The following is a 21,762-nucleotide window of genomic DNA, read 5'->3' as shown; positions in this document are numbered from 1 at the left end:
TAGGTGGTATAGTCAGGTACCTAAAACAAGTAGGGTTTAACATACATTTAGGAAAGCGACTTTCCTCATTCTCTTCTTTGTAGAAAATGGTGATACATTTTAAATAAAAATTAATGACGTGCTTCAAGTGTCACTAATTTTGTTGTAATGTACAACCAGCGAATAGGGATTATAAAGAATGGACAATGAGCGAATTTTCCTGTGTTTGTTTCTCTGTGCGCCGGCGTTTAGTTCCACTTTCAAGCGCTAGAGGTTAGTGTAATCGAGCACACGCTAATATAGTAATTGAGAATAGAGTTGAGACACGGGATCCAAACATCGCCTACCTTATTGCATAATCCAGTAACGCTTTGCTTCAAATAAATTCAAGTTAACAGCTTTTCCTTATTTCTCAGTGACCAACTAGTTGTAATAATAATTTTTTATATTTCAGATATAATAAATTGTATCATAAATAATATAATACATTATAAAATTAAGTATCAAATTCGTTTAATATTTGTATATAATATAAGTATATGGTTTTACTCCTCATAAGAGTTTTGTTTTTCCATTTTCAGTGCTATCAAATCATTACATATTTTAATTGTTGTTGGGGTCAACGTCTCAACTCTCATTATAAAGGAACTCTAGAGTCTAGACATTACAGTGAATGACGGATTTATTATTTTATGGATCCAATTTATTTTATTTGAGTACATAATGTACCTAGATGTATTAATTATATGTGTTATATTTCCGCTGTGTCGACTGCTAGCTGGTGTGATGTCAGCGCTAACTCTAGGGAGAAAGCAGAATCTCACGCTCTAGCTGGCTTGAAGGTCATTGAAATCAGTCCGGCTACATCAAAGGTACCGATGCGAAGTGTCCATACTTAGTTACCTAAACGCTGGTACAACTGTGTAATTCGTAAATTGTCAAATATAAACCTGTTTCAATTGTCACTCAAATAAGGAAATGTTCTTTCGAACGATTTTATTGGTGCGACATTTTGAAATACCGTAGGTATGTAAAAATTTATATGAACCATAATACATACCTCGTCCAATGCGTAAATAAATACAAATAAAGAATATTGATGCAACGTGTGCATGTAGTGTACATACAAATCAACCATAATTTACATCACGAGAAATGTATGCAGTTATTGAGAATGCTATTTCAATATTTGGGCAATAATGTATTGCTAAAAATAATCCTGTTATGGTTTGTATTCTATACTAATAATAAATCTGTAGCCGAAATTTTTCTGGTAATTTTCAATTTTCCAAAAATAATTGGTCCTAACATATATAATTAACCACACTGAAACCGAAAATCGCTTTTTTGAAATTTTTGTTTGTATGTCTGTCTGTCTGTATGTTTGTTACCTTTTCACGCGATAATGACTGAACGGATTTCGATGAAAATCGGAATATAAATTAAGTTCGTTGTAACTTAGATTATAGGCTATATGGCATTCAAAATACATTATTTAAAAGGGGGGGGTTATAAGGGGGCCTGAATTAAATATATCGAAATATCTCGCTTATTATTGATTTTTATGAAAAATGTTACATAACAAATATTTCTTTAAAAATCATTTCCGATAAGTTTTATTCTTTGAAAAATTTTAACAGGACTGATATTTAATGAGATAAATGAGTTTTAAAATTAATATAACTGCCATCTAAGGCCGTGTAATGAATTAAAAAACAAACGACTTCATCTATAAGGGGTTTTGGACAGCAACAATCGAAAGCTATGAAAGATAGCCTACAGATAACGTTTCTGCGTTTCTATGAAGTAATATCTGAAGCTAAATTAACCGATTTGTATAATTAATTATTATTTCATCATTGGAAAGTGTAGTTTCTCTGGATGGACATAATGCTATAATGTTATCACAGTAACTTCTGAGTGAATCGAGGACAGGTAAGATTAAAATAGCTTCTATGCACAGAAAACTTGATAGGCTATTCTGTACATTCGTTTCCTGTATTTCCTAAACTAATTTTTATGACCAAATGAGTGGTCTCTGGATCAAAATGATCGCATTTTAATTTTTTAATTAAATTTAAATTAAGTAACATAATAAACGATTTATCCTTCTATCAAACACGAATGTTCCCTGGATCAAACGTCCTATTTTAATTATATAATTACTTTATATTTATTTCTAAAGGGTGCAGCGGAGCGCACGGGTACGGCTAGTTACTAAATATAATCCTAATATAAAGTGACATAAGAACTTTTTCCTTGCATTTTAACTATGTCCTGATTGCATCTATGCGGTGTAAAATATTACCATGGCAACCATACAGTATTAAGCAACGCCTACATGGTATAGTCAAAAAAGACGGTACAGTAAAATGTAAGAACAATTTTTTGATGTCATTGTATTATTTTATTATAATGTTGTTGTGTATTATCTTGTGCCTGTTCACTATTTAATTCATATTGCACTTCACATAGTTTCGAATATAAAGAATTTTTTTATGAAGAACAGTCTTCAGTTTCAGTTTAACCCTTTTATTGTTACCAACAGCTGATCGTATACACGGGTGGAAATGATAACTGACAAGATCAGAAAAATAATTAGCTACTTTCTTATGATCATATGGCTCGAATAAGTACAGGCCGGCAAGCCGGATCGATGATTATGATGATGATGATGATAACGATAATGATAATGATAATAGTAATACTAATAATAATAATAATAATGATAATAATAATAATAATAATAATAATAATAATAATAATAATAGGCTAAACTTTCAGAATGGCCCCGAGGTTCACTCAGCCTCCTATAAAATTGAGTACCGGGTCTTTCCCGGGGGTAAAAGGCGGTCAGAGCGTGGTGCCGACCGCACCACCTCATTCTAGTGCCGAGGTCATGGAAAGCATGGGGCTCTACCTCCATGCCCCCCCAAGTGCCTTCATGGCATGTTACGGGGGATACCTTTTACCTTATAATAATAATAATAATAATAATAATAATAATAATAATAATAATAATAATAATAATAATAATAATAATAATAAGCTAAACTTTCAGAATGGCCCCGAGGTTCACTCAGCCTCCTATAAAATTGAGTACCGGGTCTTTCCCGGGGGTAAAAGGCGGTCAGAGCGTAGTGCCGACCGCACCACCTCATTCTAGTGCCGAGGTCATGGAAAGCATGGGGCTCTACCTCCATGCCCCCCCAAGTGCCTTCATGGCATGTTACGGGGGATACCTTTTACCTTATAATAATAATAATAATAATAATAATAATAATAATAATAATAATAATAATAATAATAATAGGCTAAACTTTCAGAATGGCCCCGAGGTTCACTCAGCCTCCTATAAAATTGAGTACCGGGTCTTTCCCGGGGGTAAAAGGCGGTCAGAGCGTGGTGCCGACCGCACCACCTCATTCTAGTGCCGAGGTCATGGAAAGCATGGGGCTCTACCTCCATGCCCCCCCAAGTGCCTTCATGGCATGTTACGGGGGATACCTTTTACCTTATAATAATAATAATAATAATAATAATAATAATAATAAGCTAAACTTTCAGAATGGCCCCGAGGTTCACTCAGCCTCCTATAAAATTGAGTACCGGGTCTTTCCCGGGGGTAAAAGGCGGTCAGAGCGTAGTGCCGACCGCACCACCTCATTCTAGTGCCGAGGTCATGGAAAGCATGGGGCTCTACCTCCATGCCCCCCCAAGTGCCTTCATGGCATGTTACGGGGGATACCTTTTACCTTATAATAATAATAATAATAATAATAATAATAATAATAATAATAATAATAATAATAATAGGCTAAACTTTCAGAATGGCCCCGAGGTTCACTCAGCCTCCTATAAAATTGAGTACCGGGTCTTTCCCGGGGGTAAAAGGCGGTCAGAGCGTGGTGCCGACCGCATCACCTCATTCTAGTGCCGAGGTCATGGAAAGCATGGGGCTCTATCTCCATGCCCCCCCAAGTGCCTTCATGGCATGTTACGGGGGATACCTTTTACCTTATAATAATAATAATAATAATAATAATAATAATAATAATAATAATAATAATAATAATAATAATAATAGGCTAAACTTTCAGAATGGCCCCGAGGTTCACTCAGCCTCCTATAAAATTGAGTACCGGGTCTTTCCCGGGGGTAAAAGGCGGTCAGAGCGTGGTGCCGACCGCATCACCTCATTCTAGTGCCGAGATCATGGAAAGCATGGGGCTCTACCTCCATGCCCCCCCAAGTGCCTTCATGGCATGTTACGGGGGATACCTTTTACCTTATAATAATAATAATAATAATAATAATAATAATAATAATAATAATAATAATAATAATAGGCTAAACTTTCAGAATGGCCCCGAGGTTCACTCAGCCTCCTATAAAATTGAGTACCGGGTCTTTCCCGGGGGTAAAAGGCGGTCAGAGCGTAGTGCCGACCGCACCACCTCATTCTAGTGCCGAGGTCATGGAAAGCATGGGGCTCTACCTCCATGCCCCCCCAAGTGCCTTCATGGCATGTTACGGGGGATACCTTTTACCTTATAATAATAATAATAATAATAATAATAATAATAATAATAATAATAATAATAATAATAATAATAATAATAATAATAATAGGCTAAACTTTCAGAATGGCCCCGAGGTTCACTCAGCCTCCTATAAAATTGAGTACCGGGTCTTTCCCGGGGGTAAAAGGCGGTCAGAGCGTGGTGCCGACCGCACCACCTCATTCTAGTGCCGAGGTCATGGAAAGCATGGGGCTCTACCTCCATGCCCCCCCAAGTGCCTTCATGGCATGTTACGGGGGATACCTTTTACCTTATAATAATAATAATAATAATAATAATAATAATAATAATAATAATAATAATAATAATAATAATAGGCTAAACTTTCAGAATGGCCCCGAGGTTCACTCAGCCTCCTATAAAATTGAATACCGGGTCTTTCCCGGGGGTAAAAGGCGGTCAGAGCGTGGTGCCGACCGCACCACCTCATTCTAGTGCCGAGGTCATGGAAAGTATGGGGCTCTACCTCCATGCCCCCCCAAGTGCCTTCATGGCATGTTACGGGGGATACCTTTTACCTTATAATAATAATAATAATAATAATAATAATAATAATAATAATAATAATAATAATAATAATAGGCTAAACTTTCAGAATGGCCCCGAGGTTCACTCAGCCTCCTATAAAATTGAATACCGGGTCTTTCCCGGGGGTAAAAGGCGGTCAGAGCGTGGTGCCGACCGCACCACCTCATTCTAGTGCCGAGGTCATGGAAAGCATGGGGCTCTACCTCCATGCCCCCCCAAGTGCCTTCATGGCATGTTACGGGGGATACCTTTTACCTTATAATAATAATAATAATAATAATAATAATAATAATAATAATAATAATAATAATAGGCTAAACTTTCAGAATGGCCCCGAGGTTCACTCAGCCTCCTATAAAATTGAGTACCGGGTCTTTCCCGGGGGTAAAAGGCGGTCAGAGCGTGGTGCCGACCGCACCACCTCATTCTAGTGCCGAGGTCATGGAAAGCATGGGGCTCTACCTCCATGCCCCCCCAAGTGCCTTCATGGCATGTTACGGGGGATACCTTTTACCTTATAATAATAATAATAATAATAATAATAATAATAATAATAATAATAATAATAATAATAGGCTAAACTTTCAGAATGGCCCCGAGGTTCACTCAGCCTCCTATAAAATTGAATACCGGGTCTTTCCCGGGGGTAAAAGGCGGTCAGAGCGTGGTGCCGACCGCACCACCTCATTCTAGTGCCGAGGTCATGGAAAGCATGGGGCTCTACCTCCATGCCCCCCCAAGTGCCTTCATGGCATGTTACGGGGGATACCTTTTACCTTATAATAATAATAATAATAATAATAATAATAATAATAATAATAATAATAATAATAATAATAATAATAGGCTAAACTTTCAGAATGGCCCCGAGGTTCACTCAGCCTCCTATAAAATTGAATACCGGGTCTTTCCCGGGGGTAAAAGGCGGTCAGAGCGTGGTGCCGACCGCACCACCTCATTCTAGTGCCGAGGTCATGGAAAGCATGGGGCTCTACCTCCATGCCCCCCCAAGTGCCTTCATGGCATGTTACGGGGGATACCTTTTACCTTATAATAATAATAATAATAATAATAATAATAATAATAATAATAATAATAATAATAATAATAATAATAATAATAATAGGCTAAACTTTCAGAATGGCCCCGAGGTTCACTCAGCCTCCTATAAAATTGAGTACCGGGTCTTTCCCGGGGGTAAAAGGCGGTCAGAGCGTGGTGCCGACCGCACCACCTCATTCTAGTGCCGAGGTCATGGAAAGCATGGGGCTCTACCTCCATGCCCCCCCAAGTGCCTTCATGGCATGTTACGGGGGATACCTTTTACCTTATAATAATAATAATAATAATAATAATAATAATAATAATAATAATAATAATAGGCTAAACTTTCAGAATGGCCTCGAAGTTCACTCAGCCTCCTATAAAATTGAATACCGGGTCTTTCCCGGGGGTAAAAGGCGGTCAGAGCGTGGTGCCGACCGCACCACCTCATTCTAGTGCCGAGATCATGGAAAGCATGGGGCTCTACCTCCATGCCCCCCAAGTGCCTTCATGGCATGTTACGGGGGATACCTTTTACCTTATAATAATAATAATAATAATAATAATAATAATAATAATAATAATAATAATAATAATAATAATCATAATAATAATTTTGGGAAATTTTACTATTCATCCTGGTTTAGTCGAATGAGTAGGTAAATAGAAAATTTATTTTTAATAATTCACAAGCTTTTAATTTTAGGAATAGTAGACTTTACATAAATTCAGAAAATCTTCCACTAGAATTATGCGAACCGCTTGAACCAAAGTGGTTTTAATTTTGTCCTTTGTATATAAGAGGATCTAGACCAGTGCTCTACATAGCCTATCTATGCGTGTCTGTGATCGAACCCCACCTTCTGTTGTAAAGGGAGACGTTACAGGGATGAAAGAAGTTAATGAAATCTCATTACAAGCTTTGAAAAACCTTCAGTAAGCTTAGATTTTTAATGTCCATGATCATGCGAACACAAATACGAGTAGGTAGGGATGAGACTAACCTAGAACGAAGCTGATGATCATGGTGCCTCCCGTGGCCACGGCCATGAAGAAACGGGCCACCACGAAGCCGTAGAACCAGGGGGAGAAAGCGGCCAGCACCCCCGTCACAGCCTGGAGTCCTATGGCGAACATGAGGGGCAACTTGCGACCCATTCTGCAAGAAACAGACAAGGAAACTCATCCTTCAGCCACACAAGTCATTGCTCGAAGTAGAAACAGTATTGTTGGTCACTCCAGCGAATGCTGCAAATGCCCCAGTCATCTACAATTTGTTAATCAGTTACAGTGTTGCCAATCCAGCGGTTTTCCCGCTAGATCTAGCGTTTTTCGGCGTTAGTTTGGCAGGTAAAATTTATGAAATTTATATTGTTGATATAGGAATTTAGCGGGTGTTTTTAGCAAAATAATATAATTTTACATTGACAATATAGCAATTTAGCGGTTTCTGCACGGCTTCACAGAGGATTTTTAAGAATCGAGTTGGCAACACTGATCAGTTAATCACAATAGTCTGTTCGTACCTGTCGTTGGTGCTTCTTTTGTGCGAGAAGTGATTATGTAGTATTTTTTTTCTCTCTGTTATTTATACTCTTTGGTCATATCGCGAGTTTAATCTTTTTTGGGTGAAATCCGAAGGCCTGTGTACTATTGTTGAGACTGGTTCTATGTATGTTATGTTATGGCTCAAATTTCCTGGCATTTGCCTTACGGTTGAGGGAAAACCCTAAAAAACCTCCACCAGGAAATTCAACCCGGGCCCTCTGCGTAAGAGACCAGCATGCTGACCCCTACAGCACAGAGGTGGTCTATTTAGTATTGTAAAGTTTCGATAGTATGACCACAGTCTAGTATATACATTCACGAAGCTCAATATGTATTAAATATGCATCCATAGATAGTTGCTAACCACTAGGATCGCTAATATCGCCTCATTACAGACAATGCGAAATATTACCGGCACGGTAAATTGTTCCTAGCACCCTCACAACTCAAGCTTCGTGACTGTGTATACTAGACTGTGGTATGCCATTATTTTTGATATGGTATGTTTGCGGTAATTTTGTGGAAAATCCAATAGTTTTCAGACCACAGTTCCATAATTTCGTGTTTGAAGGTTGGCAACTCTGAGGTATAGAGATAGATATTGGAGAACCAAAGGATTTCGAAGAACGTTATGAATGGATGGCATAACATACTCGTATACAAAATGTCAGGAAATTACAAAACAGCTGTTTATCTTAGCACAATATCTCTGAAATATTGCCAATAAATGTTTGGACTATTCAAACTGTTTCTGTAACCGTCATTTTTAAAAAACAATAAGCAATTGTTTGAAAATTAGCAGCTGCTATCTGTCCAACATTCATAAAATAAATATGACTGGCTGGCAATTGTTTCGAAACCAAACAACATCTGTTCATCATTTCTGAAATAATCAGTAATCTGTTCTCTTCCTTGTTTCTAAATCATGTTCGTACAAGACAAATATGTTTGATAAGCAGTCAATAATTGGTATTACAGTATATAAGCTTAATTTTCAATTTTTTAGTAATTTATTATCATTTATTGTCATAATATCAACCAACAAAAATATCTATACAACAGAAGCTTCAATCAAACACTTTTCTGTGTTAATTTTATTAAATTTTAACACGCTTTGAACTGCAGATGTAACCCGTCAAAATGTAACGTGGGCGACAAATGGGCGACAAATTGTGCTTGTAACCCTCTGTCAAGAATAGGGTTCCTTTACCTTCCTTAAATCTACGACACGGAGCCCACAATTTTACTTTCTTCCTGGAAGAATTCATACTAAGGAATTGAATTTATTCATCTTTAAAATTCATCGCTCTCGGCCGGGTTCCTGAGAACCTCGAATCCTACTGCAAGCATGGTTACCGCTAGACCACTGAGGACGACCAATTGTTGTGAAACGAGTTTAAATTATGATGAAAAAGTGCGTATTATCTTCACATCACCAATTTTTTGTTATTCTTCCAATTATAAGGTATTATAATAATTTAATCAGTCATTTCTACAGGGGCTTTATTCCATTTTTTGCTAAAATCAGCTAAGAACGCTATCGTATTCGTTTCACTTGAATACACCTTTGTGCTAAGAAAGGGCATACATTTATTCAGATCTATGCAGCTTCACAATACTCACAGTTCGTAAATATGATCATATTACCCCATCCCTGGAAGCAATAGGTTGGCTTAAACTAGATAAGAAAAGAAATTTACATTCACTTCTCTTTCTCTTCGAAATCTTGAACTCTTCTATTCCTTCGTACCTGTCTTCTCGCTTCACTTACCTTTCTTCCCACCACAATCTGAACACACGCTCTCGCCATGAAACAATACTAACAGTACCATCCCATCGCACCACCTCATACTCATCCTCTTTCACAATAGCCCTGCCAAGACTCTGGAACTCGCTACCTGCTAGCATCAGGGACTGTCGAAATAAAATTGAATTCAAACGCAAACTTACTAGGCACTTGGTCAGTAATTGAGACTCGTTCAGACATGGTTTCTTGTAAATAGTTCTTTTAATCTACCACAAAATATCTCAATATCCGGTAATTTCATCACTATAGAATTTGTTATCGCAGGTTTAATTTGTAATTTAGTAAATACAAAAATATTCTTTGTTCTTAACTTCTATGATAAAATGTCTAGCTTTCATTAATCAGGTATTCTTGTCGTACTTTAATTTTTATTGTAATTGTAATTGTAAATTTAATATTAATTGTAATCTTATTGTTCATGTTATAGTTGTAATCCCCTGGTAGAGGGGCAGAGAAGGCCTGACGGCCTTATCTCTACTAGGTTAAATAAATAAATCTAAAAAAATCTAAAGTACTTCTGAAAGGGCCTTTTTCCTGGAGTAAGGTCATGTGAGGAGTAAACTTTCAAAACCTAAATCTCCATTTTCAGAAGATACTACAAATATTTGTCTCTGTAATAAACGAAGATCTTCCTATGGTGAAATTTTATATTAATCTAGAGCACAAAAAAAAATCTTTAATATTTCACCACAGAAAATGTTTTGTTCATTGCAGAAATGTAGGTTTTCGGCATATGAAAATCGACGTCATGTTTTTATCTTATTCTAAACTTTTATATTAATCTATAGCGAAAAAAGATAACCTTTATTAATTCATTACAGAAAATATTTTGTTCGTTGCAGAAATGTAAGATATTTGGATCCGAAGTGTATTTTCTGAAAATGGACGTCAAGTTCTTTTCTATGGTAAAATTTTATATTAATCTATAGCAAAAAAAAATCTTTAATATTTCACTACAGAAAATATTTTGTTCATTGCAGAGTTGTGGGTTTTTGGCATCTGAATTGTATTTTCTGAAAATAGACATGTCAGGTTTTTTCTATAGTAAAATTTTATATTAATCTATAACAAAAAATATTTAATATTTCACCACAGAAAATATTTTGTTCATTGCAGAGGTGTAAGATTATTGGATCTGAAGTGTATTTTCTGAAAATGGACGTCAGGCTTTTTCTATGGTAAAGTTTTATATTAATCTATAGCAAAAAAATCTTTAATAATTCACTACAGAAAATATTTTGTTCATTGCAGAGTTGTAGGTTTTTGGCATCTGAATTGTATTTTCTGAAAATGGACATGTCAGGTTTTTCCTATAGTAAAATGTTATATTAATTAATCTTTTCTCGTTGCCAAAGTTTCAGAACGGCCCCAAGGTTCACTCAGACTTCTATAAAATTGAGTACCGGGTCTTTCCCGGGAGTAAAAGGCGGTCAGAGCGTGGTGCCGACCACACCACCTCATTCTAGTGCCGAGGTCATGGAAAGCATGGGGCTCTACCTCCATGCCTCCCAAGTGCCTTCATGGCATGTTACGGGGATACCTTTACCTTTTACCTTTTTTATAAGAAAAAAAATAATATTTAATATTTCATAACAGAAAACATTTTATGCAAATCTGGCTTTCAGATGGTAGCTTCCTATAAAGCAGGTTTGAATAATTTCAAGGAAAAATTGTTCCGGAGCCGGGTATTGATCCCGGGACCCTTCGCTTAGCGCTCGAACGCTCTACCGATTGAGCTACCCCAGGAACTATACACGACACCGTCACAATTTTTCCTTTATATCCACACAACTCAAATGAGCTGACAAGACAATTTTTCCTTGAAATTATTCAAACCTGCTTTACAGGAAGCTACTACCTGAAAGCCAGATTTGCATAATACATTCGTTACTGGAGGTACGTTAACAGAAAGCCACAATTTAAGTCACAGTGTGCACTCATAGTTGAGTTTTGGCGTCTTGTCAGCTCATTTGAGTTGTGTGGAAATAAAGGAAAAAAGAAAACATTTTGTTCATTGCAGAGATGTAGGTTTTTGGCATCTGAATTCTATTTTCTGAGAATGGACATATCAGGTTTTGAAAGTTTGTTCCTCATGTTTACGGAGATCTGATTGTTGTTGTAAGTTTGGAATATAGCCCTTTCATAAATGACTGATTGAATTATTTTACTGTTTGAAAATATAATAATTCTCTTAAAACACTTCGACGATTTATTCAATAATGTCGTAAGGTGCAGAAGTTCTCTTCCAACATGCTCGGCACGTGGATGGCACCTCCATTTTAGTGGCGATATGAGACATAATTGGAGCTCGTACAATGATTGCTATGTATGAAGTTACCGTGGCGACTTCCTGCGAGACCCACCTATCAGCTGCCATCCCGAACACCACGTTACCGATCAGCACACCGGACATGAAAGTGGCCTGCGCGATGTCCGTCATCACGGCCTGGCTGCACACCAGATCCCACTGCAAGCAACAATCAAATTATATATAAACATCTGAAGTCTCATTGATTAGTTTAATATGTTACTAGTCAGCGATATATGCAATGAAGCGGGAAAGGAACTGGCCACCCTACCGCATTATCTCTTCGCTTAGTTGCCTCATGAGTGACGCCTTATTGGTGTCACTTAAGGTATTACATCGACTCTTTGGAAAAAATCCAAATTTCTCCATTCACGTCTTTTAAAATTTGGTGACATGATTCTTGGGTGTAAATTAAGCAATTTATACAGGATGTTAAAAAGAAGTATCCAATATTTTAGGAGGTGATAGTATGCATCAAAACAAGAAAAAAAGTCTCATAAACATGGGTCCTAGAACACATACTTTCTGAGATCTGAACACTTGTTCATAGGAGGTGCTCAATGTGACGTCCATTTATGGCAATGCATTTTTCTGCCCTACAATACAGCAGACTACCAGATATCATATAACCAAAAGGCAAATGCCGGGTAATCTTTTGGCGAATCCTCAGATCTCATCTCATCTCACTACATCTCGCCAAAATATTGTAAAAAACTGCACAAAATTGTAAAAAATTGTAGAAAATTACTAAATCTGTAAAACTGTAAAAATTGTAAAATATTGTAAAAATTTGTAAAAATTGTAATTGTAATATTGTAAAATTTTGACTTGTTCCACGTCTTAAAGCCTCATTGCTCATGTAAGATATTTGGAATATAATAAATGATGAATGAATGAATGAACGAATGAATGAATGAATGAATGAATGACACCCTGGCATGGAATATTGATACGCCGCAAGGAATACTAAAAGAAAAGTTTGGTTGCGGATATGAGCGGGGTTCAGCAGAGATGGTGTTGTGAATTTTCGTAATCAGCATGTGTGGACTAATGAAAATTCCCATGCACTTGAAGACATCAGCACCGATTCTCAATCAACGTATGGGCAGGCGTTCTTGGCGATAGATTAAGGGCCATACGTGCTACTCCAGAGATTAACTGGAACTCGTTATCAGGACTTTCCTATTAACGTATTGCCTACCTTGCCGGAGTATGTGCCATGTTAGTAAAGACTACAGATGTGGTTCATGCATGATGGCACACCAGTACATTTTTTTCCGCAATGAGCGTGAACAACTGACGCTGACATTTCAGGACCGCTGGATTGATTGGGGAGGCCCCACACCTTGGCCTGCTCGTTCCTCAAATCTAAATCCCCTAGACTTTTAGTTATGAAGAACAACCAGGTAAATTTCAAAGAGTGCGTGATTCCTTACGCCGAAGGGCAGAAAAATGCATTGTCATGAATGGACGTCACATTGAGCATCTCCTATGAACAAGTGTTCAAATCTCAGAAAGTATGTGTTATAGGACCCATGTTTATTAGACATTTTTTTCTTGTTTTGATGCATACTATCACCTCCTAAAATATTGGATACTTTTCTTTAACACCCTGTATAATTCAAACTTTATCCATTGTCTACGTGCATTGGGTGAAGGCCTTCAATAATGAGAATTTGAAAATCAAATGTTCTTTAGGAAAGATTCGGACCAACAATATTGTCATTCAGGAAATTTTAAGTTATACCCTAACACTTGCATCTACGAAAGGCGCCTTCTTTGTCACACAGAGAATTATTTATTGTACTGTACAAATGATTTACGTTACCGGTATTCTATAAATATGAAAATAAACATGACGCTTATTCTGTGACGCATGCAATGCCCAAGGTTCCGAACACTTCCATTGAAATGTCCATCATAAGAGTGTTTAATGGAAAATATTCTGACTGCGTGAAGTGGGATCGACTTAGTTGCAGTATGAAGGTTATAATACAATGTTGACGAGAACAAATCGAGATTGTCGACTGCTTAGTAGTGGAGGTACGCTTCCTTGTCAACTTAAAGTCTGACCCTGGAACAAACTGTACTCATTATTTTTCTTCAATCATTAATACTTCTTCTCTCAGCTTCTCCTTATTTCACTTTATGTCTTCTACTTTCCATATCCGTCTTTTCATTGTTCCTCCATCTTTTTCGTCCTTCCCCATTTTTCTTCCTTCCTTCTAACTTCTGTTTTTAGTCTCTTCCTTTCTTTCGTATTCTCTTTTCCACAAGCCTTCCTTTCATTCTGTCTTCTCTTTCAATTTACATATTTTTCCTTCTTTCCACTTTCCATTTTCTGTATTTCATTTCTTCACCCCGCTCTCTCCATCTCCCATCCATATTCTTCTCCTCTTCTTCCTGCCGTCTCATTTCTCCTATATTTTACTTCTTCAGCCAGTCTTCTCCTTACATCCGTCTTCTCTTCTTCCTACATCCCTCTTCTCTTCTTCCTGTCGTCTCATTTCTCCTGTATTTTACTTCTTCATCCAGTCTTCTCCTTACATCCGTCTTCTCTTCTTCCTACATCCGTATTCTCTTCTTCCTGCCGTCTCATTTCTCCTGTATTTTACTTCTTCAGCCAGTCTTCTCCTTACATCCGTCTTCTCTTCTTCCTGCAGCCTCATTTCTCCTGTATTTTACTTCTTCATCCAGTATTCTCCTTACATCCGTCTTCTCTTCTTCCTGCCGTCTCAATTCTGCTGTATTTTACTTCTTCAGCCAGTCTTCTCCTTACATCCGTCTTTTCTTCTTCCTACATCCTTCTTCTCTTCTTCCTGCCGTCTCATTTCTCCTGTATTTTACTTCTTCATCCAGTCTTTTCCTTACATCCGTCTTCTCTTCTTCCTACATCCGTCTTCTTTTCTTCCTGCCGTCTCATTTCTCCTGTATTTTACTTCTTCATCCAGTCTTCTCCTTACATCCGTCTTCTCTTCTTCCTACATCCGTCTTCTCTTCTTCCTGTCGTCTCATTTCTCCTGTATTTTACTTCTTCAGCCAAGCTTCTCCTTACATCCGTCTTCTCTTCTTCCTACATCCGTCTTCTCTTCTTCCTGCCGTCTCATTTCTCCTGTATTTTACTTCTTCATCCAGTCTTCTCCTTACATCCGTTTTCTCTTCTTCCTACATCCGTCTTCTCTTCTTCCTGCCGTCTCATTTCTCCTGTATTTTACTTCTTCATCCAGTCTTCTCCTTACATCCGTCTTCTCTTCTTCCTACATCCGTCTTCTCTTCTTCCTGCCGTCTCATTTCTCCTGTATTTTACTTCTTCATCCAGTCTTCTCCTTACATCCGTTTTCTCTTCTTCCTACATCCGTCTTCTCTTCTTCCTGCCGTCTCATTTCTCCTGTATTTTACTTCTTCATCCAGTCTTCTCCTTACATCCGTCTTCTCTTCTTCCTACATCCGTCTTCTCTTCTTCCTGCCTTCTCATTTCTCCTGTATTTTACTTCTTCAGCCAGTCTTCTCCTTACATCCGTCTTCTCTTCTTCCTGCCGTCTCATTTCTCCTGTATTTTACTTCTTCAGCCAGTCTTCTCCTTACATCCGTCTTCTCTTCTTCCTGCCGTCTCATTTCTCCTGTATTTTACTTCTTCAGCCAGTCTTCTCCTCACATCCGTCTTCTCTTCTTCCTGCCGTCTCATTTCTCCTGTATTTTACTTCTTCAGCCAGTCTTCTCCTCACATCCGTCTTCTCTTCTTCCTGCCGTCTCATTTCTCCTGTATTTTACTTCTTCAGCCAATCTTCTCCTTACATCCGTCTTCTCTTCTTCCTGCCGTCTCATTTCTCCTGTATTTTACTTCTTCAGGCAGCCTTCTCCTCCTTCTACCCGTCTTCTCTTCTTCCTGCCGTCTCATTTCTCCTGTATTTTACTTCTTCATCCAGTCTTCTCCTTACATCCGTCTTCTCTTCTTCCTACATCCGTCTTCTCTTCTTCCTGCCGTCTCATTTCTCCTGTATTTTACTTCTTCAGCCAGTCTTCTCCTTACATCCGTCTTCTCTTCTTCCTGCCGTCTCATTTCTCCTGTATTTTACTTCTTCAGCCAATCTTCTCCTTACATCCGTCTTCTCTTCTTCCTGCCGTCTCATTTCTCCTGTATTTTACTTCTTCAGCCAGTCTTCTCCTCACATCCGTCTTCTCTTCTTCCTGCCGTCTCATTTCTCCTGTATTTTACTTATTCAACCAGTCTTCTCCTTACATCCGTCTTCTCTTCTTCCTGCCGTGTCATTTCTCCTGTATTTTACTTCTTCAGCCAGTCTTCTACTCCTTCCACCCGTCTTCTCTTCATCATACCGTCTCATTTCTCCTTTATTTTACTTCTTCAGCCAGTCATCGCCTCCTTCCATCGGACTTCTCTTCTTCCTGCCATTTCATTTCTCCTGTATTTTACTTCTTCAGCCAGTCTTCTCTTCCTTCCACCCGTCTTCTTTTCTTCATGCCGTCTCATTTCTCCTGTATTTTACTTCTTCAGCCAGTCATCGCCTCCTTCCATCGGTCTTCTCTTCTTCCTGCCATTTCATTTCTCCTGTATTTTACTTCTTCAGCCAGTCTTCTATTCCTTCCACCCGTCTTCTCTTCTTCATGCCGTCTCATTTCTCCTGTATTTTACTTCTTCATCCAGTCTTCTCCTTACATCCGTCTTCTCTTCTTCCTACATCCGTCTTCTCTTCTTCCTGCCATTTCATTTCTCCTGTATTTTACTTCTTCAGCCAGTCTTCTACTCCTTCCACCCGTCTTCTCTTCTTCATGCCGTCTCATTTCTCCTGTATTTTACTTCTTCAGCCAGTCATCGCCTCCTTCCATCGGTCTTCTCTTCTTCCTGCCATTTCATTTCTCCTGTAATTTACTTCTTCAGCCAGTCTTCTATTCCTTCCCCCCGTCTTCTCTTCTTCATGCCGTCTCATTTCTCCTGTATTTTACTTCTTCAGCCAGTCTTCTACTCCTTCCACCCGTCTTCTCTTCTTTCTCCCGTCTCACTTCTCCTGTATTTTACTTCAATGCGATATAATATTCAAGAATTGGATAATTACTCGCCTACTTGCTATGAGATTTGTGGTGCACAATTCAAACAGAAGGCAGATTTTTTCACTTTGTACATCGATTTTCTTCATCGTTATCAATACAACAGATTACATTATTATTTCTTAATATTGCTTCTGAACACTAAGCTGTAATAAGTTTTACTGATCACTGGAGTAAAACTCTATCTTTCATTCGCAGTATCTTAATGTTTTGTCATCACAGATTTATGAATAGCCTTCAAATGCATGTCCACAAACCAACACTTTTCGTGAGATTTATAGCGCAATGTTGTTCACACCTTCAAGAGGATTCGTCACGGATAATTCCGTGAGCATTGTGCAACTGTCGCTGTTTCAACACACGTGGAGAAATTGTGAATGGAGCAAGCAGACCCATTCAAGCGAACCGATCCGTAAATACCCGTGGAGATGAACTTCTGCTCTCGAGAAGAGAAAGTTAAGCATCTTCCTGATGAAAATATATTACGTAATAATTGTATACGAGGCACAAAGCGTGATGTTGAAGGCACAAGAAGAAGAAGAAGAAGAAGAAGAAGAAGAAGAAGAAAAAGAGGAAGAAAAAGAAGTAAAAGAAAAACAAGAAGAAATAAGGAAGCAAAAAAGAAATACACAACGATAAAATACTCATAATATATCATGTATAAAAGTGAAATTTTTATGAAGTCATACAAACTAACCTCTGTCACAATGGTCTCCTGGAATATGTCCCTGCTGTACTCCCAGTCTTGGCAAGCGACTGTCGAGCGATTTTCAGGAGGACCAACTTCAAACCCCGTGTAGTTATGGTCGTATATCCTGCAAGCGTCGTAAGCTCCCTGAAAGCAAGTTATCAAAATGCCACAATTTGCTATTTAAAACATTTTATCAACTGGCGGTTATTTGCATCGATGAAATTTGTAATAGCGAAATGATATTTTGGCGAAATTAATTCGACAATTACCTGACATTTTTCTTACAGTTGGAAAAATAGTCCGGAAAAGCAAAATTCAACTAGGTAATGTGCCTAAGCGAGATTCGGGCTTACGTCTGAGCACGAGTCCCGCTCGTTAATCTATTCTACGCCGGTTACAAAAAAGTGACATGTTTAAAAGATGCTTTAAAATTTATACTAAAATACTATACAAGTCCAAAACCGACTATTTTACACGTAACATTTATCTTATATGAAGCTAAATTTATATTTATATAATGTATTTTTTTTCTTTCTTTTGGATAAAAACTACACCAGGAGATTGTGCAAATTTACAGGGTGAAGGTGGTAGGAATTACATGAATATGCATATTTTTTTCCAAGAGATTGGTAAACTTGCTCGCTAGGTATCATTAGTTTATTTGACAGGTTTATGTGAAAGAAAAACAAAGATACCATTTTTCTCGAAATGTTTACATAAATGGTTTTGTTGACAAATATGAATATTTTCATTCCCAAATAAAACTGTTAAAATATTCACAACAATAAAGATGCAGACTGTGTGTAAATGTTGTTGAATTTAAAGTTTAAATACCCAGAGTTCGTCGAAGTAGCTCTGCAATGTATTTGGGGTCCTACTAACAGAGTAGATGCTGCTTCGATTCAGCGATATTTTACTACTTAATTAACTTATTATTCCCAGAACATGAATTTTATCAGCAATCGAAAAGTATTGGGAATAAACTTTAATGAGGAACAAAAAATAGTTTCCTTCCCAGGCAGGATTCGAACCACGAAAGTCTTAGTTACCAGTCTATCGTGCTCTGGAGTGAACAAGGCTCTGAAATCAGCTACAAGGGTCGGTCCGGTTTTTTTGCCAGTACTATACAGTACATCTATTATCAAGCAGTGCATCTCACTTGACGATATGACAGAGGAAGAACAATTGTTTGTATACATCTGAAGTCTGATTAGTGGATTATGTTACTAATCAGCGATGTATCCAATGGGGAGGAAAAGAAACTGGCCTCCCTACCCCATTACCTCCTGGCCTAGTTTCCTCACGAGTGATGCCTTATTGGTGTCACTTGTGAGGTTCAAACCTGTCTTAGGACAGTTGACTAAACAACAATGGAATATTTTTTTAAGACTTAAAACAAAAAATTAAATTTTGGGTGCAATGGAGGGGAAAAGAAACTGGCCACCCTACCCCATTATCTCCTGGCCTAGTTTCTTCATGAGTGATGCTTTATTGGTGTCACTTGTGAGGTTCAAACCTTGTCTTCGGACAGTTGACTAAACAACAATGGAATATTTTTTAAGACTTAAAACAAAGAATTAAATTTTCGGTGCAATGCAGGGGAAAAGAAACTGGCCACCCTACCCCATTATCTCCTGGCCTAGTTTCTTCATGAGTGATGCTTTATTGGTGTCACTTGTGAGGTTCAAACCTTGTCTTCGGACAGTTGACTAAACAACAATGGAATATTTTTTAAGACTTAAAACAAAGAATTAAATTTTCGGTGCAATGCAGGGGAAAAGAAACTGGCCACCCTACCCCATTATCTCCTGGCCTAGTTTCTTCATGAGTGATGCTTTATTGGTGTCACTTGTGAGGTTCAAACCTTGTCTTCGGACAGTTGACTAAACAACAATGGAATATTTTTTAAGACTTAAAACAAAGAATTAAATTTTCGGTGCAATGCAGGGGAAAAGAAACTGGCCACCCTACCCCATTATCTCCTGGCCTAGTTTCTTCACGAGTGATGCTTTATTGGTGTCACTTGTGAGGTTCAAACCTGTCTTCGGACAGTTGACTAAACAACAATGGAATATTTTTAAGACTTAAAACAAAAAAATTAAATTTTCGGTGCAATGGAGGGGGAAAGAAACTGGCCATCCTACCCCATTATTTCCTGGCCTAGTTTCTTCATGAGTGATGCTTTATTGGTGTCACTTGTGAGGTTCAAACCTGTCTTCGGACAGTTGACTAAACAACACTGGAATATTTTTTAAGACTTAAAACAAAAAATTAAATTTTCGGTGCAATGGAGGGGGAAAGAAACTGGCCATCCTACCCCATTATTTCCTGGCCTAGTTTCTTCATGAGTGATGCTTTATTGGTGTCACTTGTGAGGTTCAAACCTGTCTTCGGACAGTTGACTAAACAACACTGGAATATTTTTTAAGACTTAAAACAAAAAATTAAATTTTCGGTGCAATGGAGGGGGAAAGAAACTGGCAACCCTACCCCATTATCTCCTGGCCTAATTTCCTCACGAGTGATGGCCTTATTGGTGTCACTTGTGAGGTTCAAACCTGTCTTCGGACAGTTGACTAAACAGTAATGAAATATTTTTTAAAACTTAAAACAAAAAATTGAATTTTAGACCAAATAGTTCAAATTGCACACATGGCTTACAAGCAAACGTTCTATGGGGGGGGGGGGCAGATAAAAAAGTTAAATTGTTTTCTTCCACCGTATTAACAATGTCAAAAGAAGTGCTTATACAAATTTTGGCCCTCGACCGCAATTACGAGGGCCGTAAAAAAATAAGTTCGCCAGGAGTCATTAACAGGAAAAAAAAAAAAAAAACACACAATTTCATTGGACAAATTTATTGGAACAGACACAGCAATTGTTGAGTTATTTTTGAAAATATTTTCCATCGGAATTGAGACATTTGTCATATCATGGGATCGCCAAAGAGAGTCAAACGCTGGTTCCGATCTGAGAAGGCTGACTTCTGCGACACAAAAATTGATTCCATCAGCGTATTCCGAATCTCACCGGTCCGGTCGCATCAATGACATCACGTTGCAGCGCAATAAGGAACAAAACTGCTGGAAGAATCGATGGCTATCATGGCGACTGTACAAGTTGTTGTCTGTGCTACGCTAGCAAAATTTTGCGAAATTTTCGTACTCCCATCTCCTTCAAAGAAAAGATAGCATAAACAATTTATTTCTTGAACCGGTAGTAGTAACGGGTCCGTTGACATGTTCGCTCATAAGCCATTAACATATTGTTTTTACGTTGTGCTCATTACAAACAATACAGCAGAACACGCCGCCATGACACAACAGCGCATGATGTCATTCGTCTGCTATTTCCCGCCCTATACAAGAACCAATCAGATTCACTGATGGCGGCTGATGGAGGCTGCCAGCACCTCTGCAAGCTGATGGCACAGGTGCGACACCGGTGGAGCATCAATGACGTCATCGGTGGAATTCGGAACACCGTGATGCCATCGGATTGCTCACCGGTGAGATTCGGAATACGCTCCATGGTATGACAAATGTCTCAACTCTAGTGGAGGATATGTTTAGAAATAGCGCAACAATTGCTGTATCTGTTTCAATAAATATTTCCATGCAATTGTGCTTTTTTTCTATAAACGGCCCCAGGGAAAATCACTTTCTGGACGGCCTCGTAATTGCGGTCGAGTGTCCAAAATTTGTATAAGCACTTCTTTTGACATTATTAACATGGTGGAAGAAAAAAATAGTTATTTATGCGCGAGTGGAAAGATTTAAGCACGAGGCGTCAGCCGAGTGCTTAAATTACACGAGCGCAATAAAGATCACGCTCACAAGTACCATACGTAATTTTATCCATGACCATAACGAAAAATTATGTTTTATAAAAGAAAATATGTTGAAAATAATTCCTCATATAATCACATATCATGGCATGGATTTTAGAATCGATACGTGTACTAGCTAGGTCATGATGTAGGAGGCCATGATTAGTGAAGAATGGTATCTAAGGCGTTGGATAAATAACAAATTATAATTAATTATATAATTTTAATATATATTTTTTTCATTTTAAACGTGTATTTTCATCTCTTTGAAGTTTCAGGGATTATTTAGAAGTGTTCACGGGACTAATGTGATTAAAATAATTTCACATTTTACTTCTGTAAACTTAAGAGGAATATTAAAATATAATTAATCATTGTGTC

General features: G+C 38.0%; 1 protein-coding gene across 2 annotated transcripts in view; it reads right to left on the bottom strand.

The window, feature by feature from the left end:
• LOC138708809 (organic cation transporter protein-like) overlaps positions 1-21,762 on the bottom strand; it is a 63,394-nt gene that overhangs the window by 14,857 nt on the left and 26,775 nt on the right. For both annotated transcript variants that reach the window (XM_069839000.1, XM_069839001.1), the window contains exons 3-5: positions 17,559-17,696; positions 11,853-11,956; positions 7,139-7,293 (exon numbers count right to left, since the gene is read on the bottom strand). In XM_069839000.1, coding sequence (XP_069695101.1) covers positions 7,139-7,293; positions 11,853-11,956; positions 17,559-17,696 — 397 coding nt within the window. The remainder of the gene's footprint in view (positions 1-7,138; positions 7,294-11,852; positions 11,957-17,558; positions 17,697-21,762) is intronic.

This window comes from Periplaneta americana, chromosome 11 (genome assembly GCF_040183065.1).
Source record: "Periplaneta americana isolate PAMFEO1 chromosome 11, P.americana_PAMFEO1_priV1, whole genome shotgun sequence".
NCBI lineage: Eukaryota > Metazoa > Arthropoda > Insecta > Blattodea > Blattidae > Periplaneta > Periplaneta americana.
The sequence above is the reverse complement of the archived record's forward strand: the minus strand, read 5'-3'. Positions and strand labels throughout refer to the sequence as shown.